The sequence below is a fragment of the Lepidochelys olivacea genome (genome assembly GCF_965140295.1).
Source record: "Lepidochelys olivacea isolate rLepOli2 genome assembly, chromosome: 27".
Lineage (NCBI taxonomy): Eukaryota > Metazoa > Chordata > Testudines > Cheloniidae > Lepidochelys > Lepidochelys olivacea.
The window spans coordinates 11,595,371-11,622,799 of NC_140437.1; the positions used below are offsets into that span (position 1 = coordinate 11,595,371).

At 60.1% G+C, this 27,429-nt stretch overlaps 1 protein-coding gene across 7 annotated transcripts in view; it reads left to right on the top strand.

The window, feature by feature from the left end:
* The window catches only part of HDAC5 (histone deacetylase 5), a 102,856-nt gene extending 78,268 nt beyond the window's left edge, over window positions 1-24,588 (top strand). For all 7 annotated transcript variants that reach the window (XM_084615705.1, XM_084615707.1, XM_084615708.1 and 4 more), the window contains 17 exons: window positions 2,670-2,892; window positions 3,712-3,926; window positions 4,123-4,404; window positions 6,411-6,576; window positions 7,440-7,573; window positions 8,872-8,992; window positions 9,767-9,816; window positions 9,914-10,021; window positions 12,757-12,812; window positions 14,223-14,310; window positions 15,897-16,016; window positions 16,550-16,647; window positions 17,612-17,730; window positions 18,706-18,839; window positions 21,308-21,392; window positions 21,813-21,966; window positions 23,700-24,588. In XM_084615705.1, coding sequence (XP_084471831.1) covers window positions 2,670-2,892; window positions 3,712-3,926; window positions 4,123-4,404; window positions 6,411-6,576; window positions 7,440-7,573; window positions 8,872-8,992; window positions 9,767-9,816; window positions 9,914-10,021; window positions 12,757-12,812; window positions 14,223-14,310; window positions 15,897-16,016; window positions 16,550-16,647; window positions 17,612-17,730; window positions 18,706-18,839; window positions 21,308-21,392; window positions 21,813-21,966; window positions 23,700-23,739 — 2,193 coding nt within the window. In that variant the 3' untranslated portion in view covers window positions 23,740-24,588. The remainder of the gene's footprint in view (window positions 1-2,669; window positions 2,893-3,711; window positions 3,927-4,122; window positions 4,405-6,410; window positions 6,577-7,439; window positions 7,574-8,871; window positions 8,993-9,766; window positions 9,817-9,913; window positions 10,022-12,756; window positions 12,813-14,222; window positions 14,311-15,896; window positions 16,017-16,549; window positions 16,648-17,611; window positions 17,731-18,705; window positions 18,840-21,307; window positions 21,393-21,812; window positions 21,967-23,699) is intronic.
* The last annotated feature ends 2,841 nt before the right edge of the window (window positions 24,589-27,429 follow it).

Below are 27,429 nucleotides of genomic sequence, written 5' to 3' on the forward strand. Positions count from 1 at the left end.
CCCAGGGAGGGAGGCACTTTACCCAGACAGGCCAGGCTGCTTTGGGGACCCGGTTCTGAGCCGGCTGATTCTGCGCAAGCCCTGGGCTGAGGGGCCGACTTCAGTTCTGTGGTGCGGGTACCGGCCGGAGCCTGCTCCGTCCCCCTTGGCCTGGTCCCACTGGCTCCCCTCTCTGGGGTGCTCAGCGCGTCGGACCCTGCTCCTGTCAAATGTGGCTGTACCGGGGAGGCTGAGTGCTCACCCCACCACACGCACGTCCATCCGACACACACACACACACACAGGTCCATCGGCCACCCCTCCACCCCCCACAGGTCCATCACACACCCACACACGTCCATCACGCACACACACAGGTCCATCTCTCTTTCTCTTTGTCACACAAACACAGGTCCATAAGACACACCCACACCCACACACGTCCATCACGCACACAGACAGGTCCATCTCTCTTTCTCTCTATCATACACCCACACCCACAGGTCCATCGCACACACACACAGGTCCATCTCTCTTTCTCTGTATCATACACCCACAGGTCCATCACACGCCCACACCCACACACGTCCATCACGCACACACACAGGTCCATCTCTCTTTCTCTCTATCTCTTTCTCACACAAACACAGATCCATCAGACCACCCACACCCACAGGTCCATCCCACACCCACAGGTCCATCACATACCCACACCCACACACATCCATCACACGCACACACAGATCCATCTCTCTCTCACACGCACACACAGATCCATCTCTCTCTCACACGCACACACAGGTCCATTACACACTCATACACACACACAGGTCCCTCACACACACACACATATGTCCATCAGACACACACACACACACACACAGCCATCACGCCCCACCCATCACGCTGCCCTCACCAAACAGCCGCCCATCACACACAGGTGCTATTGAAGAACCCACCAGGTACCGGTGTGGAAAGGCCTTTGCAAACCTGGCACTTTGGAGTCTTGGTGGCATTAAGGGCCCTAAGATGGTTGGGCTCAGTACGGGGGGTAAGCGGGTAAAACTCTCCGGCCTCCTTGTTTGGAAATGATTGTCCTTCCATGCGGCCCCCTCCTTCTCTTCGTTACTGTCTCCACCCTGTCCCGCACATCAAACAGTCGGGGCATCCGTCACCTTTGACTTTCCTTAGCTGCTTGTGGCTCTGTTGGTTTTAAACCGTAATTAGCAAATCCGAACAAAGAATAATACTGAAGAAATCAACTGTTTCCCCGAAAAAACAACAGCCCGGCTTGAGGATGGGCCCACGGCTGCAGAATGGGTCCTTGCCCACATGTGGGGACCGCGGGGTTCGGTCAGCTTCCCCCAGTTGCTGTCACATTTTTGCACGTGATTTCCTCCCCTCTTTTCCATCTCTCCCCGCAGGGCGGGAGGAGGCTGCAATGGGGCGAATGCAGGAGAATGGGGACTTAGCCCGGTCTGGGCTCGAGGCTGGGAGGAGTGGGGCATTCGCTGTCTCGTGTCTCGCGGGTGTTATCCCACTGCTCCGATTCTTGCATGCCCGGGAGAGAGCAGAGCTGCGGGGCGGGGGGCTGCAGGGCAGGGTTCGGGTGCGTTGGCAGAGCGGGGTGCGCGGAGGGGCAAGTGCAAATATTGAAGATGCGTTGGCAGAGTTCGCTGCGTGCTCCAGCCACGCCCTGTGCTCCTGTGAGCAGCTTACACAAAGTGGAGACCTCGTCCCTGAGAGCCGAGGGGCCGAGCAGCTGTTTGGATGGGAAGGGGCTTGGCGGGAGAGGGATTCGTCCTGCCCGGAGACAAAGCCTGCTCCTGGGGTTGGAGCCAAGAGGCTGCTGGTCACTCCAGTTTCCTTGAGCCGAGTGAGGCCGGGTGTCCAGCCAGGGTCTGTCTTGAACAGTGGTTTTCAACCTGGGGTCCGTGCAGCCTTGGGGGCCCACGGACTATGGCTAAGATTTCCAGAGGGGGCCGCGCCTCCCTTGGAAATTTTGTAGCGGTCCACACATGAAAAAAGGCTGAAAACCCCTGGCGGGGGACCGTCGAGAGCCCAAGATTTCAGGCCTGCGGCAGCGTGGGCATGCCAGGCATGGCTCTGAGGTGGCGGGAGCCTCCCTGGTGGTGTTCGTGGTTGTGACGGCGGTGGGCAGAGCGGGCCCTTCAGCTCAGGCTGGGGGTGTCGGCCCAAGGGCTTAACCCTCTTTAATGCGGATGGTTCCAGGCAGATCTAGGACGGGCACCCAGCTGGCCGGTGCCACTTCTCGAGCCGGGCGTGACTGCAAGCCCATGGCAGCCATGGGTGGGCACGCTGGCCACCAGCCAAGGTGCACAGGGCATGGGACATCTTTGTCAGCTCCACCTTCACTGGGGCAGGGCTTTGCAGCCATCTGGGGAGGGGAGCAGAGATGGGGACAGACCCGGATGCGGGTTACTTCATTCATGGTCCTAATACCCCCCTTCCCCATTGGTAAGCCCAATGGGTTTGTGGTCCACAGGAGACCCTGCTGCCCCCCCCTGGCTGGGAGCCCTGAGCAGGCAGAGGTGTGTTTGTTGGGGGGGAAGGGGACATGATCGCGCCCTCCTGTGCCTGGCCAGCTTTCAGGAGCAGGGCAAAGGTCTGCAGAGGAGCAGCCCCCCCCCCCCCCCCGACACTCTCTCTTCTCTCTCCTTCCCCCGCAGGCTTCCCCGAAGCTCTCCACCCAGCAGGAGGCGGAGCGCCACGCCATCCAGTCGCTGCGCCAGGGCGGGGCCCTCACGGGCAAGTTCATGAGCACCTCGTCCATCCCCGGCTGCCTGCTGGGGGTCGCCCTGGAGGGCGAGACCAACAGCCACGGGCACGCCTCCCTGCTGCAGCACGTGCTGCTCCTGGAGCAGGCCCGCCAGCAGAACACGCTGATCGCCGGTGAGGGCGGGCGGGGGGGCCCAGGCCATGCTGGGGGAGGGCAGGGGGCCATCACCGAGGGACAGCTGCCCTGAGACGGGGCTTGGTATCGTTCGGACGCCCAGTCCCCGGCTCTAACCACTAGGCCAGAGCTGGGAACAGAGCCCGGCGTTTGGACGCCCAGTCCCCGGCTCTAACCACCAGGCCAGAGCTGGGAACAGAGCCCGGCGTTCGGACGCCCAGTCCCCGGCTCTAACCACTAGGCCAGAGCTGGGAACAGAGCCCGGCGTTCGGACGCCCAGTCCCCGGCTCTAACCACTAGGCCAGAGCTGGGAACAGAGCCCGGCGTTCGGACGCCCAGTCCCCGGCTCTAACCACCAGGCCAGAGCTGGGAACAGAGCCCGGCGTTCGGACGCCCAGTCCCCGGCTCTAACCACTAGGCCAGAGCTGGGAACAGAGCCCGGCGTTCGGACGCCCAGTCCCCGGCTCTAACCACTAGACAACACCCCTCTGTGACAGAATCGCCAGCCTGCGGGGGGCCAAGCTGGAGGCAGGCCAGAGGGGTCGTGGGATGGATAGCCTGCTGGGAGGGGGGGCCGCCTTGCAGGCGCAGCAGGGGGCCGGGGCGCAGGGTTCCGTTCTCGGCCGTGCCCCCGCCCTGCTGCCTGGCGTCGCCCTGTGCGTGTTTAGCGGCGTGGCAACCTACACGCCAGGAGCAAGGCCGGCCGCCTGCGCAGTGACCAGCGCGGGGGGGGGGAGAACCCAGGCGTCCTGACGCCTTGACCAGCAGCCCCCCGTGCGTCCCGCTTGACCCTCCGCCCGGGTGCTCTCTCCTTCCAGTGCCGCTCCATGGCCAGTCCCCGCTGGTGACGGGCGAGCGCGGCTCCACCAACATGCGGACGGTCAGCAAGCTGCCCCGGCACCGCCCGCTGAGCCGCACCCAGTCGTCCCCGCTGCCCCAGAGCCCCCAGGCCCTGCAGCAGCTCGTCATACAGCAACAGCATCAGCAGTTCCTGGAGAAGCAGAAACAGCAGCAGCAGATCCAGCTTGGCAAGGTTGGCCGGGGGAATGGGGCGGGGCGGGGCGGCTTGCGGGGCGGCTTGAGCCTGTCGATCACCAGAGAAAGCCCCCCCTCCCCTTGGGCCACCTGCGAGGCAGGGGGGGGGGCGTATCAGCTGCCATACGTGGCCCCGGGCGCCAACCCCTTGTGCCCGTAGACGGCCCCAAGAGCCCTTGCCCCTCTCTTTAAAGATCATCACCAAGACGGGCGAGCTGCCCCGCCAGCCCACCACGCACCCCGAGGAGACGGAGGAGGAGCTGACGGAGCAGCAGGAGGTGCTGCTGGAGGACAGGGTGCCCCTGGGGCCGGTGGCCTTGGTGGTGGACGGCTCGCCGGAGAGCGAGAGCACGCAGGACGAGCTGGAGGAGGACGAGGGCGGCGAGCCGGTGAAGGACGACGGGGGCGCGAGCGGGGATGAAGAAGAGCCCATCGACTCACCGGAGGTGGAGGAGCTGGGCATGGCTTACAAGCAGGTGAGCCCCTCCCACTGCTCCCCTAAGTGAACTCGGGTCTCCTCTACCTTATGCATCATCTGCCAGGAGAACGGCCCCTCTCTTTAGGCTGACAGGTGGATTCGAACCCAGGACTGTCAGCGCTAAGGCCTTGTGCCGCTGCTGCTTGGGCTAAAGGAGTGACTCCCCCAGCTGGCACCTGTAGTAGGCTCGTATCCTCTTCTGTGCTCCAGCCACCAGAGGGCGACGCTGTGCTAATGGGGGATGTGGGACCCCTGGGAGGAGGGGGCAGCCGTGGGAGATGCTCGCCCCAAATGTTTACTCCAGCTGCAGCGTGTGGCTGCAGGGGTCACGCCGTTCCAGCCTGCACAATGGGTAGGGGTGGGGCAGCTGTTTGCCCTGCAGATCCTTCCAGCCCGCCTTGATCCAGGCACGTATCCTTGGCCCATCACCATGTGGGTCCGGATCCCAGCTTTCCCCATCCCCCATTGAGGGGTTTGGCTCAGGCCCCCAGCTTCCCTTGCCAGGGTGTGTTGTGCTCATGGGGGGCTGCACCGAGGGCTCGTCATGCTCACAGCTGGTTGGGAGGGGGCGTCCTTCTCTCCTGAGGCTCCCCACCGGGCTGCTGGGAGAGCCAGGGGGGCTGGGAGGTGGGGGGCTCGCCCTGGCCAGCCAGCTGTGGCGGGGCAGGGTAGCAGGCGCTCGCCCCGGCCAGCTGGGTCCAGCTTACACAGAAACGGGCTAGTGAGATCATCGGGCAACTGGAAGGTGGCTAGGGCTGGCTCCTGATGAAAGCCCCGGCCGGCAGTGGAAAGTGGCCCCAGTCGCGGGGCTGGGCACATGAGCAGCGGTGGTGGGGCAAAGGCCTGGGCACAGTAACCGCCCGCTTGCATGCCTGGCCATGCTCTGGTATGCAGGCCCACCTCGCGTGGCCGGCCGCACGCGCCCCCGGGGCGCTCTCACGCCTGATCGCACCCTCCCAAAGCCCTGCGTCCTTTGGCACGCCCCGGCCCCCGTCTCCCATCCTGCCCAGCTGCAGCCGTTCGAACCAGCTCTCCGCGGCCCGCTTCGGCTTTCAGCTCCGCCTCTGCCGAGCCTGCTGCCTGCCAAGCCGGCTCCCCATTCATCAGCCCCGGCTCTGAGGGGCGAGTGACTCATCCACACCCGCGCATCGCCCTCTTTGCTCCCCGCTTCCGGCCCCCGCACAGCCCCCCCCCGCGTCGTACCCAGCTGCTGCTGCTTCCGGGGCATGACTCATCCAAAGCCTCTCGCATCCCCGCTCCCCCGGCTGCTGAATATTTGATCGGGCGGGGGTGCGTGTGGACGCGCGGCGGGAAGGGATGAGTCTCGTTCCCCGGAGGGGATGGGGTTTGTAAAAGGAGAGCGGCGCGGGCGGGCAGGTGGGAAGCCGCTGGTGTCTCAGCAGTGCCAACGGTGCGCTGTGGTGTTGTCGGGCCCTGGCACGAGGAAAGGGATAGACTTGGGAACTGCACCCCTGGGCCAACCCATGCCCTTAACCTCATCACCGGGGGTACCTGGGGCACTGCAGGCTGGTTTCCTACAGGGTTATAAACATGGCACAGAGGAAAGGGGCAGGAGGAGCCTGGCTGCTGGGCGAACGCGGATGCCACAGCCTGGGTGTTGTGGGGCATCGAAACCCAACCTGGTTCAGCGGGAGGCGGTATGGGGCAGATTCGGACAGATGTGCGAGTGCCCAGAGCTGGCTGAGTGGGACTGAAGGTGCCCGCTTGCCCCGTGCGCTGGGCCCCCTGCCAGCTGGCCATGCCTCTGCACAGATCCTGTCTCTGCCCTACAGAATGTACAGTCTTAATAGGCAGAGCAGACAAAGGATGGGAGGGGAAACTGAGGCACGGAGAGGGGCCTGGGTGGGTCAGTGGCAGAGCAGGGAACAGAACCTGCGTCCCCGCTTGTTGCCCTGCCGCTGGACCGTGCTGCCTCTGGAGGGCTCGGCCGTCGGTGAATTTTCCGCCCTGTGTACATCCTCTCTCTGCCCCGTGTTCTGGCAGGTGTTCCCAGACGCTCAGCAGCTGCAGCCCATCCAGCTCTTCCCAGCTTCCCTGACAATTGCCACCCTGCCTCACCAAGCGCTGAGCCGGACCCAGTCCTCGCCTGCCACCGCGGGCATAAAGACCACTACGGCTGAACCCCCGGTCAAACACCTATTCACTACCGGTAAGAAGTCATGTGTCTCACTCCTCCCAGAGGTCACCTGGGGGGAAAAGCAGCCCAAGCCATGCCCACAGCCCAAGCTCCACCCTCACGATGCTGAAGTGGGGTGCTGTTTACAAAAATGTGCAGAAGCACATAACGTGATCATCCCTCTCCTTTCTTGAGTGCTTTGATCAGTCGGGGAACCGCTAATGCAAACAGTCATCATTAGACTTCAGAGTGAACATCCCGCTGCGCTGAATGGGGCAGCTCAGGCCTTCTTCGTGTGCTTGTCTGCGGACTCAGGTGGACATCAGGATGTGGCTCATGCCCGGGTCAGCTTTGGACGGTTTCTTTTACAGCCCTCAGGCCCAGAAACTTTTAAATGATTGAGAAAATGAAAATGTAAGATTCTGGAGCAGGGTCTGGCAGGAGGAGTCTCAATTGGCCGAGACAGCCAAGTTCTCTCTGCTTTTCCGGATGATCTGCCTTAGAAAAGAGACCCAGGACTACGCTACAATAAAAAACCCGCGGCACCAAGTCACAGAGCCCGGGGCAGCTGGCTCAGGCTGCGAGTGTAAAATCGCAGTGTTGATGTTCAGGCCCGGGCTGGAGCCTGGGCTCTGGGACACTCCCGCCTCGCAGGTCTCGGAGCCCGGGAAGAGCCCACACGTCTACACTGCAATCTTACAGCCCCTCAGCCTGAGCCCTGCAATCTGTCTCTTCTCCCAGCCGCCACACCGAGTAGGGTGGGTGACACCTGCTCACTGCCCCTAGGAAAGCCTCCAGGGCTGTGCCCCAGGCCATGGGCTGCCCCACAGCCAGAGGGATCTTGGCTGCCATGGGGTTCCTGCCGTACTTCCTGTCCCTTCCCTTCTCTCCCCCAGGCGTGATCTACGACACGTTCATGCTAAAGCATCAGTGTATGTGCGGGAACACTAATATTCACCCAGAGCATGCTGGGAGAATCCAGAGCATCTGGTCCAGGCTCCAGGAGACCGGCTTGCTGAGCAAGTGCGAGGTGAGGATCCTAAGGAGGAGGCTGGGGGAACACCCCTGCCCTGGTGCAGGGTGGGGGGATGTGGGGGCTCAGGAGGCAGCTATCAGGGGTTGAACCTCGTGCAGAACGTGTCATGGGACCATGAGTAGCTGGGGCCTTGGTTTATTGTCCCACCTCAGAGATGGCAACCGTGGCGCCCCGGCACCATCTCCGACGTCGTCACTGCAGAGTTAGCCCCGGTGATGGGCACCTGCCCGCGCGTGAGCAGCCATGGGGCAAAGCCCTGCCCAAGTCACGGGGCCCTTGCTGGCACTGCGTTCCCCCAGGTGTGTCGCTGGGACTTCCGGGGGCACAGCCCCCCGGTTCTTGGTGTTGCACTACACAGAGCCGCTCTGTGATTCTCTCTCGTGGGAGAACTTGTCTGTCCTTGGCCCGTGGGGGATTGTGGGACTCGGCGTGCAAAGGGTTTAGCCGGCGTTCTCGCTGCAAAGTGAGGTTATCAGCCCGAGGGAAAGCAGCACCCGGGCGCCAAGCCCCAGCCGTGCCAGCCAGCTGGGGTTGAAAGCCCCACCAAATCCGGTGAGAGGGTTTTGGGTGTGGACGGGGGCGGGGGGAGAGCCCGGATTCACTGTGCAGTGCAGACGTCACCCTTCCTAGCGCAAGAGACTCGGGTGGGGATGGACCCTCCCCAGCTCCATCCAGCCCGGCCAGCTGCCCGCCAGAGGTGTCAGTGAGATCGGATTCCCCCTGCGTGGAGCAGCCTGCCCCGCAAAGGGGGTGGCAATAGCCCACTGAGAAACCCCCGCCCCTGCCAGCCTAGGGATATGATGGGGAGGGGGTATGGCTGGAGTGTTCTGTGCTGCTGCTCTTCTCTGCTGCCCACGGCCTGTAGGGGGCGATAGGAAGTGCAGTACAGGTTAAAGCAGCTCTGGGGTGGCTCTGAATTACCTCAGGGGCTGGAGAGGGCTCTGCACGGCCTCCGAATACAGGGAGCACACCCCCTGCAGTCCTGCCCCACGGGAGGGGACCCCAGTCAGCTGACTGGTCCCCAGCACGTGAGGTAAGAGCATCCACGATCCAGCCACCCCTGGCTGCAGCTCACCCCGTTCAGAAGCAGGGTTGTCACCTCTGAGGTGCAAAAACCCAGGACCCCCGGGGCTGATCCTGAGCCCCTCGAAGTGGACGGCTGGCCGTGTGCCCCGAGCACTGAGACAGATTTCCCAGCCCAGCTACCTCCATAAAGCGACGATCCTGGGACCGTCTGGCCAGGCACAGCCCCGCCGGGGACCTGCCCTCACCCCTCTCTCTCTCTCTGCCAGAGGATCCGGGGCAGGAAAGCAACGCTGGATGAAATCCAGACGGTCCATTCGGAGCATCACACGTTGCTCTATGGAACCAGCCCCCTCAACCGGCAGAAACTCGACAGCAAGAAGCTGCTAGGTATGTAGCCCTGGTAGTGCCCCGTCTGAGGGTGACTTCGGGCCCTGCCCGCTCCCACCAAGTCCCTGGGCTTTTGGCTACGGCGGGAGGCGGGTTGGGCTGTTCACGCTCCCTGCCTCGTGTGCACAGCAGGGGCAACGTCGTCTTCATGGTGGCTGCATCTTTTCTTTTACTCTAGCAAAGGCAGGACTGCCTAATGGTTAAAGCAGGGGCCAAGGCGTCAGGACACCTGGGTTCTGTCCCTGGCTCTGGGAAGGGAGGGAGGCCTGTTGGTTAGAGCGGGAGGGGGGAGGAGGGAGTGGGAGTCAGGACGCCTGGGTTCTGTCGCTGGCTCTGGGAGGGGAGTGCGTCGTAGTGGCTAGAGCAGGGGGGACTGGAAGTCAGGGGGACTGGGTTCTTTTCCTGGCTCTGGGAGGGGAGTGTTCCCTATGGGTTAGAGCAGGGGCGTTGGGTTCTTTTTCTGGCTCTGAAAGGGAGGGTGACCTGGTGGGCCGAGTGGGGACCGAGGACCCTTTCCGCTCTGGTGAGCGGTTGGATGTTGGACTAACTAGTCCAAATCCAGTCCGTTACTCCGGCAGCCGCTGGGACACAGCCTCAGTGGGCCCAGTGGGGAGATGTGTCATGGCAACTCCTACACCCCTGTGTCCAGATTCCCCCCCATTTTTACCTCTTCCCAGTCCAGATATCGAGGGGCGGGGTGAGGGGGACCGTGCCCTCCCCAGGCAGGGGCGTGGGCTCTTGGCTGTCTGTCACTGCTCCCTCTGCTCTGCCCAGGTCCCATCAGCCAGAAGATGTATGCGGTCCTGCCCTGTGGCGGCATCGGGGTGAGTAGCTCCTCGGGGGCGGGGCTGGGGAGCTCGGGGACTCCACGGTGTGCCCCCCAGGCAGCCCTGGTAATGGCCCGGCTTGCTTTCTGGGCAGGTGGACAGCGACACGGTGTGGAACGAGATGCATTCGTCCAGCGCCGTCCGCATGGCCGTGGGCTGCTTGGTGGAGTTAGCCTTCAAGGTGGCCTCGGGAGAGCTCAAGGTGAGTCTCCCGCACGCAGCCAGGTGTTTGGGGGTGCTCCGTCACATCTCCCTCTAGTGGCGGAGCATGGCCACTGCAGCGGCCTGCTCCTGTCTGTCGTTATTTGTCATACTGTAGCGCCAAGGTAAGGGGTGGGCAAATTTTTTGGCCCAGGGGCCACATCTGGGTATGGAAATTGTATGGCAGGCCATGAATGCTCATGAAATTGGGGTGCGGGAGGGCTCTGGCTGGGGGTGCGGGCTCTGGGGTGGGGCTGGGGATGAGGGGTTGGGGTGCGGGAGGGTCTCCGGGCTGGGACCGAGGGGTTCGGAGGATGGGAGGGGGATCAGGGCTGGGGCAGGGGCACGGGAGCGGGGCAGGGGGGCACGCTGTGGCCGGCACTTACCTCAAGCAGCTCCCAGAAACAGCAGCATGTCCCCACTCTGGCTCTTATGCGGAGGTGCGGCCAGGTGGCTCTGCTCGCTGTCCTGTCTGCAGGCGCCACCCCTGCAGTTCCCATTGGCTGCAGTTCCCGGCCAATGGGAGCTGCGGGGGCGGTGCTTGGGGCTGGGGCAGCGTGCAGAGCCCCCTGGCTGTCCCTATGCATAGGCACCGGAAGGGGGACATGCTGCTGCTTCTGGGAGCCATGCGGAGTGGGGCAAGAGCTCGACCCCGCTCTCCAGCTGGAGCACCAGAGTCGGGAAAGCTCCAGACACTGCTTCCCAGCGGGAGCTCGAGGGACCGATTTAAAATGTCTGGAGGGCCGAATGTGGCCCCCAGACCGTAAGTTTTCCCGCCCCTGGCCTAGGGGCCCAAGTCATGGTGCTAGGCGCTATACACACACAGAACAAAAAGACTCTCCCTGCCCCCAGGGCCTTTCCATAGCTGGAGGGGCTGACCCTTTAGCTCAGGGAGTAGGGGATTGTGATTTTTGGTGCTGGAGGTCCCAAATTCACATGGAGCTGGTTCACATAGAGGATAACAACCTACTGCTGCTAGCAACTCAGGGAGTTCTCCCTCAGCTCTCCTGGAAGAGAGCTGTGGTGTGGAGATGAGTCCTCACTGATCCGTGTTGGGGTTCATCAGAAGGAGTTAAGGGGGGAGCAGAGCACTCCCCCAACACTCTCCCTCCTCCTTGACTGCGGCAGAGAGAGCTCCCCTCCCCTGTCCCAACCTGCTTTAACCCCTGCTCCTCAGACTTCCCCCTTGGGGCTCCAGCAGGGTGGGTTTGCATATGTTGCTGGGCTCGCCCACGGGGAGAACACTCCGAGGCCAGTTGCCAGGTCAGAGGAGCCATGTGGGAAGCAGCCTTGCCTGCATCGGCCTCTCCCGCATGGTCTTGCTGATGTCGCTGGGATCCGGCAAACCAGCCCCCATGACCCTGCCCGTCCTGCCCTGCCCTTTGGATTCTGGCTGTGGTGGCCGCGGAGAAACTGGGCGGCAAAGGACAGGCTCCCTCGAACGCAGTCGCTCATGTATTTACCCCCAGCCTGCTGGCACAGGACTGTTCGTTGCCCTGAGTCAGGGAGAACTGGGGACGGGGGCTGTGTCAAAGCAATGTCCCAGGGATTCTGGGTTCTGTCCTGTCCGGATCAAATGCACCGGGTTTGATCAGAGGCTGTCTCTATCAGCCAGCTGCTGCTGAATTCCCCTTTCCCCCGGGGACCAATAGAGGGGGACACGGCCTGGGATTGGGGGTATCCAATATTCCCATGGCACAGAGCACGCAGGGACGTCTCCCGCCTGCGATCACGGAACCCGCCCCTGGGAAAGGAATTCCAGGAAGAGACACCTGGGAAAAGGAGGCCCCCGCGTGGTATTCGTAGCTCCTTTTTACACTATCCAGCCACTGGAAATGAAACGGAGTCACAGCCGTGTGACTGGCCTCCGGGGATCACAGTATTGTCTAGGGGTTAGAGCAGGGAGGAACAGGGCCGCAGCACTCCCGGGGTCTAGTCTCAGCTTCGGAACGAGGCGTGTCATTATGTCATTAGCGCAAGAGAGCAGGGGGCAGGACTCCTGGGTTCTCTTCCCAGCTCTGCCGAGGAGTCGCCTCGTGTGACCTCGAGCGAGTCTTTTTACTGCTGCGCCTGGTTGCCTCGCCTCTGAAACGGGGCGCGCGGGACGAATGGCGGCCGAGGCGCCCAGATCCGCCCGTGAAAGCTGCTGCTGTTTCTGGAATCCAGCCTCTTCCGTGAGCAAGACTCTGCCGCTGGAATCCAGCTGAGGACATTGATGCTGATGGAAGAGGCAGGGTAGACTGGGCTAACAGGAATGGCGGCTTCCCTGCGGGGGGAACACCTGCAGGGTCGCTCCAGGGACTGTTGTGGGTCACCCTTCTGCTCGTTCTGTTGTCATTTATTGTCTGTATTGGGCTGGGAAGCCCCAGTGATAGACCCGGGCGCCCATTTGTGCTAGGCACTGTCCCAACCCAGGACAACACGTCAGTCATAGAATCATGGAATCGTAGAATATCAGGGTTGGAAGGGACCTCAGGAGGTCATCTAATCCAACCCCCTGCTCAAAGCAGGACCAATCCCCAATTAAATCATCCCAGCCAGGGCTTTGTCAGTCCCTGCCCCAAAGCTCTTACAAGCTAAGTGAAAATAGCCGCTCTAATTTCACGTCCCCTCCCGACGTTTCCGGCCATCCCTGAGTCTGGCCCGGCCTTTCCTGAGCACCGTTAGAATGGGGTGCGGGAGTTTCTAACCTGGCTCGCTCCTTTAACCCCCCCGTCTCTCTGGTTCTCTGTGCAGAATGGATTCGCCGTCATCCGGCCCCCAGGGCACCACGCGGAGGAATCGACGGCCATGTAAGTAAGGGCAGAAGTTTGTTCCCTTCCGTCCTGGCAGGCAGGGGAAAGGGGCAAATGGCAAAGTGACCCAGAAGGGCTGGTGTCTGCCCAATTCCAGCCTGGAGTTCTCACCCCATCAGGGGGGCGCACTGTCACGTGGCTGGGGGGCTATCGGGTTCTAACCGAGATCAGTCCGCTCCAGCCCTGGGGTGAGATTTGGGGCGCCCCGCTAGAGATGCCGCCAAGGGGCCTGGTACTCAGGAAGTGCCTGCCCCTTGGAAGTGTCCTGAGCTGGGCACTCAGAATCCCTCTTTGCCCAGCTCCAGCATGATTCAGCAAAGGGGCCAGGACCTGATTTGGTCTCATCTCCACCAGCCAGGCTAGATCCGTTCTGTCCCAGAGGATCTGCGGGGGCCCCCCTTTCACCTGCATCTCCAGGGAAATATTACGGGGGTGTGGTGGCTGGCATGGCTAGAGGAGGGCATGCCCCTCCCTTGCAGGAATAAGGAGGGACCCCTGCCAATGTCAAGGTAGAAACCGTCCAGGCTTTGTCTGGGTGATGGATGAACCTGGGGTAGCATCGGCTATGTTTAAATGAGAGGTGGGGGCTCAAGCTACAAATCTGGGTCTGGATTCACTCCTGTCCTGGCCAATTTGTCCCACTTGCATGGCACAAAGCAGTGGACTCTTGGCCCTCACTGGCCCATGAGAATTCCCATGCGGTGGGGGGCCCGTCAGCTGGCACAGGGGGTGGGGTGGAGCAGCCGCTGATTCGAACTCAGCGTACGATCCCAGACACCTCGCAAGCTGGTATCAATTAGAGCAGCCTGTGAGCTGCTCTAAGTGGTGGCAAGAGACTGGGACCAGTGGAGAGGCCCTCAGGAAACCCTGGAGGGGAGCTGGCCCCTTGCACTGAGCTGAGGGATGTTGTCACAGGAAAGAATCAGGACCCGGCTCTGGTCCCATCTTTCGTTCTAGCAGCTGGGGCTCTAGGCCGCTTTCTCTGTCCAGTGCAGGCAAAGAGTGTGTTCTGGGCCCTGTCCCAGCCCAGCACTTCACCAACCCTCCCCCTGCCCTGCACGCCCAGTCCCCAACCCCCTGGATGGTTGCCGGAGCATTTATGTGACCTGACTTTTGGGGGGCCTGTCTCCCCAGCCGTCATTCCCGGAGCACTGCCCTGCTGCCGGCTTTTACCCACCATGCCCCGTCGCTCTGCCCCGAGCAGGATGAAATGACGCTTGGTGCTCTCCGGGTGCCAGGGCTTCCCCAGTGGCGTGGCGCTGAGCCAGTGGAGCGGTGGGGGGCCCGGAGAGCAGAGAAGCCCTAGCGTAGATGCAGGCAGATCAGTGGGGCCAGTTCCCCGCTGCCCTGGCGCTCACGCTGGCTAGGAAGAGGTAACCACATCTCTCTCCTCTCCTGCCTCCTCAGGGGCTTCTGCTTCTTCAATTCCGTCGCGATCACTGCCAAACTCCTCCAGCAGAAGCTAAGCGTCGGCAAGATCCTCATTGTGGACTGGGTAAGGAAGGCGGCCAGGCCAGCCAGAACATACCTCCCATTGGCTGGGAACCGGATTCCTGCTCCCCTTGCAGGGGCTGGGGCCTTCTCTCTCCAGCCAGCCCTGCAAGAGAAAAAAAATCCCCTGCCTTTGGCTAGCTTTTGCCCGGCGTGATGGAGAACGAAGGGGGTTGCGGGGTTGACGGTGTGGACGCAGCCCCTTCCCTTATTCCAGCCCCCCTGCAGTTTTGCTGTGTAGCTGCATCTACACTAGGGTCTCTAGCCGGCACAGCCATGTCAACCAGGCTTCACGCCCCTGCTTGCCATAGTTACGCCAGCAAAGGGCTGTAGGGCAGACCTGGCCATGGCTAGATCCGGTCAGTCCTCTCCCCGACACCCGGGGTTCACCTCGACTAGCTGCCCCAAGGTCAGAACTAGGGCACCTGGGATCAGACAGCCGGACAGCTGATGAGTTAGCATCGGGGGCTGGAACTGCACCTTGCTTTGCAGTGAAGACCCAGCCCCTGGCCTGGTCCCACATCCAGGTTTTGGACCAGTACAGCGTTGTCCATCTCAAGCCCTGGTTTGGTTAAAACCCTGGCTATAAAACCCCGCTTCCTCTCAGCCCAGCCAGGCTCCCTGTCTCCAGACGCTAGACAAGCTGAGTTACTCATTCAAAACACAAGCAGAAACAACCCCCCCCCCACACCCCCTGCCTCCCAGAGCCGACTCTGTTCAGAAGCTAAAGAAGACCCCAAGCCCCATGATTTATGTTGCTTTCCCTTTGCAGGTGGTTTCAAAGCCCGGAATGGGTGACAGCCAGCTACCCGTTCTCTGTACCACTCCCATCAGAGACGCTTCTCGCCCCCACCCCTGCAAATGTGGCCAAGTTCTTTAGCACCTTAAATCCTTTCCCTTGTAACTGACACGGCCATCCAATCCGCGAGGCCCTCAGCTAAATAAACCCAGGAGGTTCGCCGCACTAGACTGACGTGGAAAGCAAAGGGTGTGGCAAAAGAATCCCGCTAACAGCTTTCTCTTTCCACTCCCGCCCCCGCCCGTCGCCCCCTCTTTGGGCCCCCGTCAGCTTTCCCCTCCTGGTACGAAGATGTTTGCGGGGAGGGCTACGAACGCAGGTTGCAGGAGCGAGTAACTGCACCGACTGTTCCCAAGGGCGGCTACAGTCAGTGCACGTGCGGCTGCATTTGTGTGCACGGTTGCTGCCTGTTCTCGGGTGCCATCATTAGCCTCCAGAGTTAACACCTGGCAGAGACAAAAGGGGTCTCTGGTCACGGCTGCTGCCCTACACCATGGCCTCATTGGGAAGGTTTAGGGGCTGGAAAGTCGCTCGCTGTTTCCCGTGGAAGCAGGCTCGGCGCGTGCCAGGGGGGCATTGGGTACAGCAATCGGGCACCCTTGCCATAAAGGGGCAGCTGAAAAGGGCCGGAGGGAGGGTGGCCGCTGGGATCCAGTCAGCCCCAGTCCTGATGGAAGCTCGTTTGTATCTACCGGTCTCTGCATCAGCACAGGGAGGCCTTTGGCCAGACCCGACCAGTCCCCACCCTCCCGTCAACGGGGGAGCCCCCTAACCGTCTGTGCTCCCCGCAGGACATTCACCACGGCAATGGCACCCAGCAAGCCTTCTACAGTGACCCCAACGTGCTGTACATCTCCCTGCACCGCTACGACAACGGCAACTTCTTCCCAGGCAGCGGGGCCCCCGAGGAGGTGAGCGCAGGGCCGGGGGGCTCTGGCCAGGAAGGCCCAGTGCGCGCGGTCTGGAGGGCGTCTGGTGACGGGGCTCAGCGCGGGAGCTGGGCCTCTTGTCCGAGGCCCCAGCGGGGGAGCCTGTCCCAAGGCAGGCGGAGGCATCAGGGTGGGGGTTGCAGAAAGGGGGTCTGAGGCAGGACCGATGGGGTGTGGGGCGGCTGTCGGGCCCGTCCGCCATCAGGTAGGGCTGGGATGTGACAGCTCCCAAGGATCTGACCCAAGGGCATTCCCTGCTTGGGGGTTATACAGTGCTGGGGGAAAGGGGGAGGACCCTGAATCCCCTTGTAAGGCTCCCTCCGTGATCCCCCCGTCCCCTCCCCGAATAGCTAACCGAGAAGGGGCAAGATCAGAGCAGCTGGAATGGCAGAGCCCTGAGCCGGAAGGGCCCCCCTGTGCCAGGTTCTTCCACAGGGGCTGTGGGGGCCGGGCTTCTGCTCGTGGTTTGGCCCATGGATCCATGCACGTCCTGTGCACGTCTCCTCCTCTTGCAGGTTGGCAGCGGGATGGGGGTGGGGTACAATGTCAACATAGCCTGGACAGGCGGAGTGGACCCCCCCATCGGAGACGTGGAGTACCTGGCCGCGTTCAGGTAGGGCTCCCCCAGGGGGCACCACATCGCTGGCTGCGGCCGGCTCCTCTCCAGGGCCGGGGTACCCCCCAGGGGCAGTTTGGCCTGGATTGCAGGACTCCTGGGTTCGCATCCTGCCTTTGCCTCAGCGCCTCGCTGGCAGGTAGCTCTGGCCGAGAGGAAGGAGAGACCCAGGGCCCTGCCACTGACTCACTGGGTGTCCTTGGGCCAGTCACTTGGCCTCCATCCGCCGCAGACTGGCTGGTGCTGGGAAGAAGTTCGGGGCTAGTAGGACTGGTGTGACACTGACCCCGATCGGGCCGGGCCAGGGCAGTGTCTGCTGGGCCAGCATGGCCGCAGCCACAGTGGACAGTGCCAGCAGCTGTGGCCCTTTGAGCAGCATTATCCCCACTTCGCAGGGGGAGAAACTGAGGCACGGAGCAGGGAAGTGACGTGCTCAAGGTCAGCCTGCAGGCCAGTGTCAGAGCTGGGAATAGAACCCAAGAGTCCTGCGTGACCGTCCTACTGCCTTCCCTGCTTGTTCTGGCTGCCGCGTCTCCATGTGCCATGGAAGCGTAGCTGTTGCGGGGAAGGGGGCCTGCAGAGAGCCCTCCCTAGGGTTGGGGACTGGGGAATGCTTCATCTCTTTGGGCCCAGAAAATGCTTTTGTTTTGCTGTGGGGAGCCAGGCAGCGGGGGCGGGGGGGGGGGAATCCCAGAGCAGGAGGGGGGCAGGGACAGGGACAGGGGTTCCCAGGAGGCCAGGGCAGGAGGGGTGTAGGGGGAGGGTTCCTGAGGGCGGGGAGGGGAGGGGAGTAAGGGAGAGGGTTTCTGGGGCAAGCCCCGCTCCTCCACAGGGTCCGAGATGTTCTGTGCCCTCTCACTGGCCAGGGAGCCGGTCTCCCAGCCCCGGATGACTCAGCCAAGGGTTTCTTGAGGCTGGCGTGCTCTGCTGGGGGCCTCACTCACGGTCTCCCCTCCCCCAGGACGGTGGTGATGCCGATAGCCAACGAGTTCTCCCCGGACGTGGTCCTGGTCTCTGCCGGCTTCGACGCAGTCGAGGGACACCTGTCTCCCTTGGGCGGCTACTCCGTCACGGCGAAATGTGAGAGCGGGGCCGGCATGCAGGGGCCAGTGGGGCTGCCTTGTGGGGGTCGAGGGCCTGTGTTTGGGGGCCAGTGGGGCTGCCCCATGGGGGTTGGGGCAAGGGCCTGCGTCTGGAGGCAGGCAGCGCTGCCCCATGGGGGCTGAGGGCTTGCTTTCGGGAGCCGGCTGGGTTGCCCCATGGGGATCGGGGCAAGGGCCTGCGTTTGGGGTCATGGCTTGGAGCAGAAAAGCGAGAACCATGAAAATTGCAGCCTGCTCCCTGGGCCGGGGCTGGGTCCCCATAACGCCTCTCGCCAGCTCATTTGTCCATGATCCAAGGGCTGGTTCCCCAGGCGGGAAAGCCCCTGGAGGGTCAAATGCCCCCAGGCAGAGGGTTGGCACAGGGTCCGGGCGCCACTCGCTCCCACTTCATCTTCCAGGTTCAGTGGCTTGGGGGACCCTAAGCGCTGAAGGGGGAGCTCTGATTCCCAGGCGTGGCCTGGGGATGGATGTCGGAGCCAGGAGGGACCCAGGCCAGGCTCTTTCCCTGCCGGGTTAGCCCTGGGCACCTCTACTCATTAGGACCCAGCAGCTCCAGGGTCTCCGAGCTGGGCTGCACCTGGTTCTCCTGAGCTCCCAGCAGGCCCCCGTAGCCGTGGGGCTGATACAGAGATAAGTGCTCTCGGTGCCCCCACCTGGCTTTCCTGGGTGACAGGGGGAGAGTCACTGCCCTGCTCTGTGCCTCAGTTTCCCCATCTGTGAAATGGGGGCTTAATCCACTGACAAAGCAGTTTGCAATCCCCAGGTTGTGGGCAATGGTTAGTCTGTCTGTCTATCTCCATGCATGCAGGCATACCTGTCTGTCCATCTGTCTTTCTCTTTATCTCCATGCCTACGCCTCTATCGCACTGGCCCCTGTTATCCCAGTGCCCCTGAGTGCTAGGGGAGGGTCTTGTCCCACACTGACCAGGGCAGTTTCTCCCCCTCCCTGTAGGTTTCGGACACCTGACCAAGCAGCTGATGAAGCTGGCTGGAGGGCGCGTGGTGCTGGCTTTGGAGGGAGGACACGACCTGACAGCCATCTGCGATGCCTCAGAAGCCTGTGTCTCCGCCCTGCTTGGCGTGGAGGTCAGTGGAGTTCCTGCCCGGCGCAGCCCACACGGGCTCATCTCTGGGCCTCAGTTTCGCCTCCCTGTTTAGCCTGCAAGCTCTTCTGGGCTGGGACTGCGTCTTACTTTATCTGTGCAGCACCTGGTCTCAGCTGGGCCGCGAGGTGCTCATGTGATACAGACAATAAATATTATCAATTGATATAATTTAGTATCTGCATTACAGCAGCGTCTAGGAGCCCCAATGACAGGGCCTCCATTGTGCAAACACAAAACAAAGAGATGGTCTCTGCCCCAAAGAGCTAACTAAAGAGGTGACCGCAATACAGGGGAAAGCGGGCCCCAGACTGGGCCCAAAAGCCCCAGTTCAGGACAGCATCTCTCTTCGGGACGGCCCTTTGGCATGTGGTTAACTTTAAACAGGTGCTTCGGTCCCCTGGACCGTCCCTGGGTGAAATCCTGGCTTCACTGGGGTGAGATTTCACCCAATGTACTCAGCAGGACTTCAGCACGTGCTCCGAATAGTTTATTGTTGTTATTGCAGGGGCTCCTCTGAGCCCCCAGCGGGCCGGGTCCTTGGTTGTGCTGCGCAGACAAGATGGTTGCACGTGCTTAAGTGCTCTCCTGACCGGAGATGGATTTAATCGCACGCTTAAATGCGTTGAATGGGAGCCCGCGGGCTGCCAGATGCGCAGGGAACAAACTGAAACACAGGGACAGATACCGGTTCCCTCTATTTGCTCTCTCATGTCTCTCTGTCTGGTGCCCTGCTGGCCAGCTTGGCAGAATTTGGTTTGGGGTTGTTGTTTTTTTTTAATTTTGATGGATAAAATCAAATTTTCTTTTTAACCTTTGTTTCTATTTTTGTCGATTTTTTTTTTTTGGTTCACCGGCCCGTCTGGGGGGTGACAGACCCCCATTGCGGGGAAGGCCCCCCACCCCCCACTGCTGAATGGCTCCTCCTGGGGGCTCGTATTCCTCCTCCACCTTGCAGTCCTGGTCGGGGGGGGGGGGTCTCTGCTCTGCCCTGCCAGGACTGTAGCCTTGTCCTTGTGCCTGCAGGGACCGTATGTCAGTAGCTCTGCGGCTGGGCAGAGACCCCAGCGGGTGAGCGAGAAGTGGGGCTGCAGAGGGCTCCCTGCCTGGCCGTGGGGCCGGTGACACCCAATCCCAGCAGGCGCAAGGCATGGGAAGGGGGAGACTGCACTCGCTCCAACTGTTATCCGTTGATATGCTTTGTCAGTTTCGGTGTGTCAGCTGAAATCAGCACTGATCGACCCTTATCCATTAAAATCGAATCCTGCCATGTCTAACAATCGGCTAGATGTACCCTGGGTGGTATGGGATTTTTCTCTGCCTTTCTCTGAAGCATCGGAGACAGGACACCGAACCCGGCGGGGGTGGGGGGCAGAGAATCCTCTTGTAGATGCCTGTCTCTGGGGTGTTTTGCGCACATGCTCAGGGTCACCCTGAGCTCCAGATTTGGAGCCGGGAAGGATTTTTCCCCTGGTCAGATTGGCAGGGACCACCTGGGGTGGTTTCACCTCTCTGCAGCGCAGGGTGTGGATTACGGGCTGGGATCCTCTGAGCATCTCTCACCTGATCAGTTCCCCGCCATTGCAGGAAGCTCCGGCATCGGCAGCCCTTCAGTCTCTCCGGTTCCCTGCCTGCTGGTGGCAGGTAACAGTTTAGCCTCTCGAGGGCAGGTTTGATCTAACGAAAGTCTGAATACAGGGGAGTTAACGGCCTGTGCTGTGCCACAGGTCAGGCTGGTTCCAGTCGGGCCCTAAACTCTAACCTCTGTGAAAGTTCTAGTGATCCCAGCTGAGCCAGGTACCTGACCAGGAACCGTGAAACTGACTAGAAACAAGCGTGAAACTGACTATCACCATGGGTAGGGAGGGAAGTAGAAAAAAGAGAACAGACCTCAGAGCAAGGGATGAGTCTGGCGCTATAAACCCTCCCAGTGTGTTACCAGGGGAAGGGGGCATTTGGGAAGGGCATTTTCTTTTAAAAGATACATTAATTATGGTCCTGATCCTGCAGTTGAAGCGCACAGGCGGGTCCCGTCTGCCTCTAAGGAGCTTCTAAGGCTGCCTCTAAGGCGAGATCCCCCCCCCCCCACGATCAAGGGTTGAGGTTTTCAGAAGTGCTCAGCATGGGCCTCACTCCGCTCCCAACAAAGGCGCTGGTAAAACCCCCATTGATTTCAACAGGAGCAAACTGAGGGTAATTGGAAAAGCCCTCCCCAGGGGATTCAACTGGGAAGCCAGGGCCCCTCCCAGCCCCAGGGGTGGGGCCCATCTTATTACTGTTGTAACTTTTATATGATGGTGTCACTGTATAATAATAATAATGTGGGAAGTGGGGACCCCCCGTCGGGGAAAGTAGACTTGAATGAAGCGAGGGTGGGGAGGGGGAGGGTACAGAACATGCCCCCAACTCTTTCTGAGTCTCTCTTCTCTCCCCATCCCCCCTCTCTCCCAGCTGGAACCCCTGGATCAAGCTCTCCTGCAGCAAAAGCCAAATGTAAATGCCGTGGCCACGCTGGAGAAGATTATTGAAATCCAGAGTAAGTGGAGGGGGAGGGGCAGCCCAGGGCGCTGGGTCTGGGGAGGGGTTGGGGAATCCCTTCAGTTGATGGCCTTTAGTTTCACCTCCGGGCAGAACTTCAGAGGGGGATAGGAAAAGCGAGTCCCAGATGTGCTGGGGGTGGGTCATAGGATGAGGAGGCTTTAGCTCTTCTCCCAGCAGGAGGCGCTGTGGCAGATGGGGCAAGAGAACTCCCAGCTATTCCTGCCCCAGCCTCTCCCAGCAGGAGGCGCTGTAGGGGGTGGGGCAGGAGCGCTGGCTGTGGAGGGAGCTCCCCGCTGTGCCCGTCCCAGCCACCCCCAGAAGGGGGCGCTGTAGGGGGGTGGGGCAGGAGTGCTGAAGCGGGTCGTCAGAGTGGGGTTGTCAGGCGCCCCCAATAACTCACTCCCGGTGCCTGCAGGCAAACACTGGAGCTCTGTGAACCGCTGTGCCTCAGTGGTCAGTTGTTCCTTGCTGGAGGCGCAGAAGGGAGAAGCCGAGGAGGCAGAGACAGTAAGTGCCATGGCATTGCTCTCGGTCGATGCCGAACAAGGAAGCACAGACTGCAGCCCCAGGTATGGCCACCCCCCCGCGGCACCCTCTGCCTTTGTACGTCCTCGGCATCCTGGATGTATTGTACCTTGTTGCTTACAACTGGGATTAGCCTCCTTGCTTGTATCCCCACAATACGGGCCCGAGTGCGGTCCTCAGCTGGCTCATTGAGCCATTTTTGTTGGAGGTGGACTTGAGTCTGGGTCTAGATCTGGCTCTAAACTTCCCAGTAGCAGGGGGATAGAGCTCCAAGCCTCCTGCCTCCAAACAACAGGCCCTTGAGCTAAAGGACAATCTCCATTAGCCCATATCTGTACAGGGCCTATGACACAGAATTGATCAGTTCTGCACCCATCCAGTAGGGGGCAGTGGTGCAGAACTGATCAATCCGGCCAACTGACTGCAGTGTGAACCTGCTGATGCTTCTTCATTGCCCAGCTCGGTGCATGCCAAGGGATTTGCGTTTGCAGGTGAAATTCACCCTGGGCAGCGTGTCACTGGGACAATGCCTCATGCTGGTGCTTCCACACGGGGGGGTCATTTCTCCTTTCTCCTTTGCACGCCCTGGCTTGTGAGACAGCTCGTCCTCCCCTCCCCCTTTTTGCTCGCCTACTTACAGCACCTGGGCAAGCTCCCACAGGGGAGCTGTGGCTGAGTTGAGGCCCCTTGGAAAAGTGAATCCATGGAGTCCATTTTCCTCCTGCCCGCTCGCATTGCTAGTGACCAGTAACACGCCGCAAAGACCCCAGTGCCCCGAAACCACAAGCAAAACTCCTCCAGTCTTTGGCGCAGCCGAGACGGTGGGAACCATGTCCCGGCAACCAAACACCGCGGGGTCTGATCTGCTTCGGTGGGGTCTGTGGCGTGTCTGCGCCCAAGGCCCCAAGGGCTGGGGGAGACGGGGAGGACAGCGGATCATGGGCCACGTTCTCCTGCCCGCTCGCAGGAAGGAGGGCAGCAGGAAGCGATTGGATAGCATGGCGAGGATCATGTTCCAACACACTCATCCTCTGCCCCTTGTCTCCCCCCACCCGCCTTGCGTGTAAGGGAGCGAGCAGGGAGGGGGCTCAGACTCTGGCCTGGTCTAGAGGGAGAATCAGCCCCAGTTTCAGTCACAGGGCAGACCCCCGAGGCACAGAGGCAGGGCTGGGCTTGATGCTGGTGGAGCTTTGTCCTGGGGTCAGCTCGAGGGCCGCAAAGCTCAGCTTTCCTTGGCTGCATTTGGGAGCAGCTGGCCAGACTCTGGTGCAATCAGGAGCTAATCCCCAGTGTGTGCAGTCTCCCTGCGCCTGGCACGTCTCCTTATTTGTGTTCCTGTACCACCTACGAACCCTGTGTCGCTAGGTGCTGTACACATATTGTACACAGACTGTCCCTGTCCTCAAAGAGCATACAATCGCTAAGGCCCGACAGACATGGACAATCAGCAAATACAGATACTTATCCCCATGCGTAGCCCCGACCCTCACTCCTTTGCTAGAGGGACACGTTTTCTAGCATGTTGCGGGGGCTGAGCAATTTGGAAAGCCCAGTTATCTCTGTCACCCCTGGAGTTACCGAGTGATGAGGACTTTTGAGAACTCTTTATTTAGGTACCTAAATGGGAGCTGGGTTCTTCGGACGGTCCGGGCTCCAATTGCGTGCGCTGAATGCCGGGGACCATCCGTCCCTGGAACACAACCTGAGATCAGGCCTTCCGCCTGAGAGCAAGCGCCCGCCCCATATTAACAGCTGGTGTCTCTCTCTTTGCCCCTAGACAAGTGGAGGAGCCGATGGAGGCGGAGCCTGTTTTGTGAAGTGCCAAGCCGTCGTGGAGCTGTCACTTTTTTGTGGGTTTTTTGGTCATTTGTGATTTCGTTCCCCCTCCCCCTCCCCCCCAAAAAGGAATTTTTTTCTATTAAAAAGAGGAGAAAAAAAAAAAAGGCATACTCGACTCCACAACAAAGCCGTGTGTGTGATTGTGTCCGTCTCCACGCAGCTGAGCACACCAGCCTCTGTCTTGTCCCCGCACCTTTGGGAGTCAGGGGTTTGGCTGGTTTCGATTTCCTTCTCTCCTGTCTTTCTTCATCCTTCTTCCCTTTGGTGACACACGGTAGCAGCGAAACAAGAAACTGTTTCACTTTGGGGGTCCTTCATGCTCTGTGCTCAGGAGAGAGGAGACGACCCGGCTGATTTCAAATCCAAACGGCAACACTGTCCTGTTTTCTCTCCCTCTCTCTCCTTTTCTCGTTCCCCTTGTTCGCTCACACCGCAATCCGAGCTCGGTGACTTGCTTTCTTTTTTCTTTTTAAGCCTTCACACCTGAATTCATCTTTCTGTCAATTGTGTGGAAGTGTTTCTGAGACATAAGTGACTCTGAATGCTAACTGAGGACGGTCTCTGGGGGAGGAGAAAGGAAATATTCGTGCCTTTAATTAAGTCATTTTTTTTAATGCCTTAATTTCTCTGTGATTTTCATTTTGCTCTTTTGAGTTACCGTTTCTGAGGGAGCTATACATATATAAATACGGGGCAGGGGAAGAGAGTCACACTTTTAGTTTGATTCTCAATCAGCCCCCACCCCCAACCCTCCCTTCTCCTACCACACACACTGTGTAATTAATCCCATTGTAATTAAGAGAGCCATTGTGCATCCGTGTTCACGACCAATGCTTTCTGGAAGTTCTCTTTGTTCTGTTCTCACAAAGCCTCGTCTCGCTGTAAATAATTTGATTTCTTGTCTTGTGTGCACAAAAAACGTTGTCCATTCGTAAAAAAACAAAAACAAAAAACAGAAAAAAAAGGAAAAAAAATATTTTTCTTTTCCTGTTACTTCACCAGCCTAAGAGAACTTAGAAGGATTTTAGCTTTAAAAGAGGAAAAAAACAAAGGTATATAATTTTATTACAGATGTATTATTTAATAGTATTTTTTTAAATGCACTGCACATGCTTTTCCTTTGGAAAGTTGGGTGGTGGGGGGCCGGAGATTTGCACCAAGGACAGAGCTGGGTGGTTTTGTTTTAAACAATTTCTAAGTTTTGGGTGATGTCAGCCTGCGTGTCGTGTGGTTTTTCTCTTTGGTTGAAACCTCTGATGAGGTCTGTCGGGGTCACCGTTCCCTTTGGGTTTAATGCTCCCAGGGACTCCCGGTGGAATGGCCTCTTGGATCATCTCCACATTCGGATTCACCTTTCTGTTCTGCCCTTTTCGTAGGCACCCACGGGTCCTGGCTGTGGTTGTGTAGCGAGGAGATACAAGTCACTGGGGGGGATTAGGTTTGTCCTGGTGTGGAGGGATAGGACGATGCCTTTTAAAGCTGTGGGCTGACAGGAGACTGAGGTGGTGCTTAGGTCTGGGGCTGGCCCCGGCAAGGGGCTGACCTGTTGCATTGGAAGGGGGGTGAATTTCACCCCGGCCTACAGGAAGTGATGCGGGAGGATTCCTTGCCGCCCGCCACTGTGCCAGGCATTCTGGGAAGTGGCGGGGTGGATCTAGAGCCCTTGGCTGCTGAAGGTGCTGCAGTTTGCCCCACCTGCAGGAGTCTCAGTACTAGACCCAGATCCAAACAGCCCCAGAGATAATCGCTGGCCCCTCTGATGAGGCAAACCTGAACCCTGGATCCAGCCCCCTCTAAGCTTTGGGGACTGTCCCGCTGCCAGAGGACCCTTCTTTGTCGTCAGTTGTCTTCCTCTCCCCGGCTCAGATCCCTTCTCTCTGACACCGCAGTGGGAGTAGCTGTGCTGAACTCCCCCCATGAAGGCCCTGTCTACGCTGGGGTTCAAGCCCTGACTGCAGACAGGGCTAATGGCCCCTCCCAGAGATACCCCGGGGACTCTTCACCCCCCTTTGCAGGGTGAGGTGCTTTGGGGAGGCTAGAATCCCCCTACCACGCTCCCCAGGTTGCTCCCCCAGCCCAGGGCAGGCCCCTTCCAGCCTGAGCCTGGGGATCAGACTTTGCCCCCGCGTTCCCGAGTTGCTGGCTGAGCACTGGGCCCCTTTCATGGTCTTACTTGTCTCCCTCCCCCATACGGTTTCTTAGCCGCAGGGCCCAACGGCACGAGCCCATGCAAGCGCAACGGGTGTGCGGACGAGAGGGAGCGTCACAGCACTCTCGGCCCGAGGCTCCCTGCCTGCTGCCCCGCTGCAGCACCCTGCCCCTGAAACAGAGAGGCAAGCGGCCACTTGTCTCTTGGGCCCAGCGCTAACTGAGCAGAGCTGGGGGGACTTAGTGTAATACGTACTTGTGAACGCTAGCTGGTGCCGTTTGGCAAGGCAGCTCTGCTCCCTAGAGCTCTGCGCTTATCACTACGGCCCCTCAGTGCCGCCAGGTGATAAACGGGGTCTTTCCCTGTAGAGCAACTCGCTAACCCTTGGAGGGGAGAAGGATCTATGCAGCTTGGCCTCCTCCTGGCTGGCTCTGAAGGGGGTTCCCCTGGGATTGGCGCGATTGCAACAGATCCTTAGTCGGGGTCATTTGGCGCGTGGCTAAACCTGCCGGGGGTAGTGCCAGGCCAGCTCACCTCACTTGTAGGCTGGACTCCTGACCCACCCAGGAGGCCTGGCAACGTGTCGGTAAGAAACCCAGCTCTCTCGTTCCGAAAACCAGTGCCCTAGAAAGAGCGGCTGGGTTGACAAACTTAACTCAGGTGAAACTAAGAGAGATGGATTATTGATCCTCTCTAGGATAGGACGGTGGCGAGGGAGGGATGGGACTTATGCGGGTTGTTCTTCCATCTCTGCTTATATGGCTCCCTGTCCCATCCCTTCTCTCCAGCATGGTGCTGGCCATTAGCTTTGACTGCAGTGTGGCGAAGGTCAGATGGTCTGTTCAGAGCCTCTTGAGTCTGGGCTCTTGCCGAGCTGTTAAAGGCAGAATGAGCAGGGGTAGAAACAAGAGGGGCTGGTTTACTGGCAGCTGGGCAGCTTCACCCTGGCGGCTTCTTTAGGAAACCTGCAGTGGTGGCAGGTTCCGTGGAGCAGTGACTCTAGGATACGCCGCATTTCCCTTTGGTTGTCGGTTCAAATGCAGCTCAGGTCGGCAGTGACTGGGTCTGTCTACACTGCACGGTAAACCCAGGCTCAGACTCACATTTGGGCCCAACCCCCCTGCCATCCACACACAAATCAGTCAGGCCCTACCTGGGGTGGTTGGGGGGCGGGGCGGGTGTAAGCCTGAGCTCCACTGTGAGTCGGGTCCAAGCCCTGTCATTTTGCAGTGTGGATGCAGTTCAAGCTGCAGACCCGAGTCAGAGGTCTGCCCAGTGCAGTATGGGCCTGTTAGCATGGCTGTGAGCCCTGGGTCCAACACTTGTAAACCCAGGTTTACCACGCAGTGTGGACGCACAAGTGTGGGCTTGAATCCATAAGCCTGGGTCCCACAGACCCGCGTTTGCAATGCAGTGTAGACATACTCAGTTGGGTCCCAGTGATGCGCTGCAAGGCAGACATACTCGGTAGGGTCCCAGTGATGTGCTGCAGGATAGCCAGACTTGGTAGGGTCCCAGT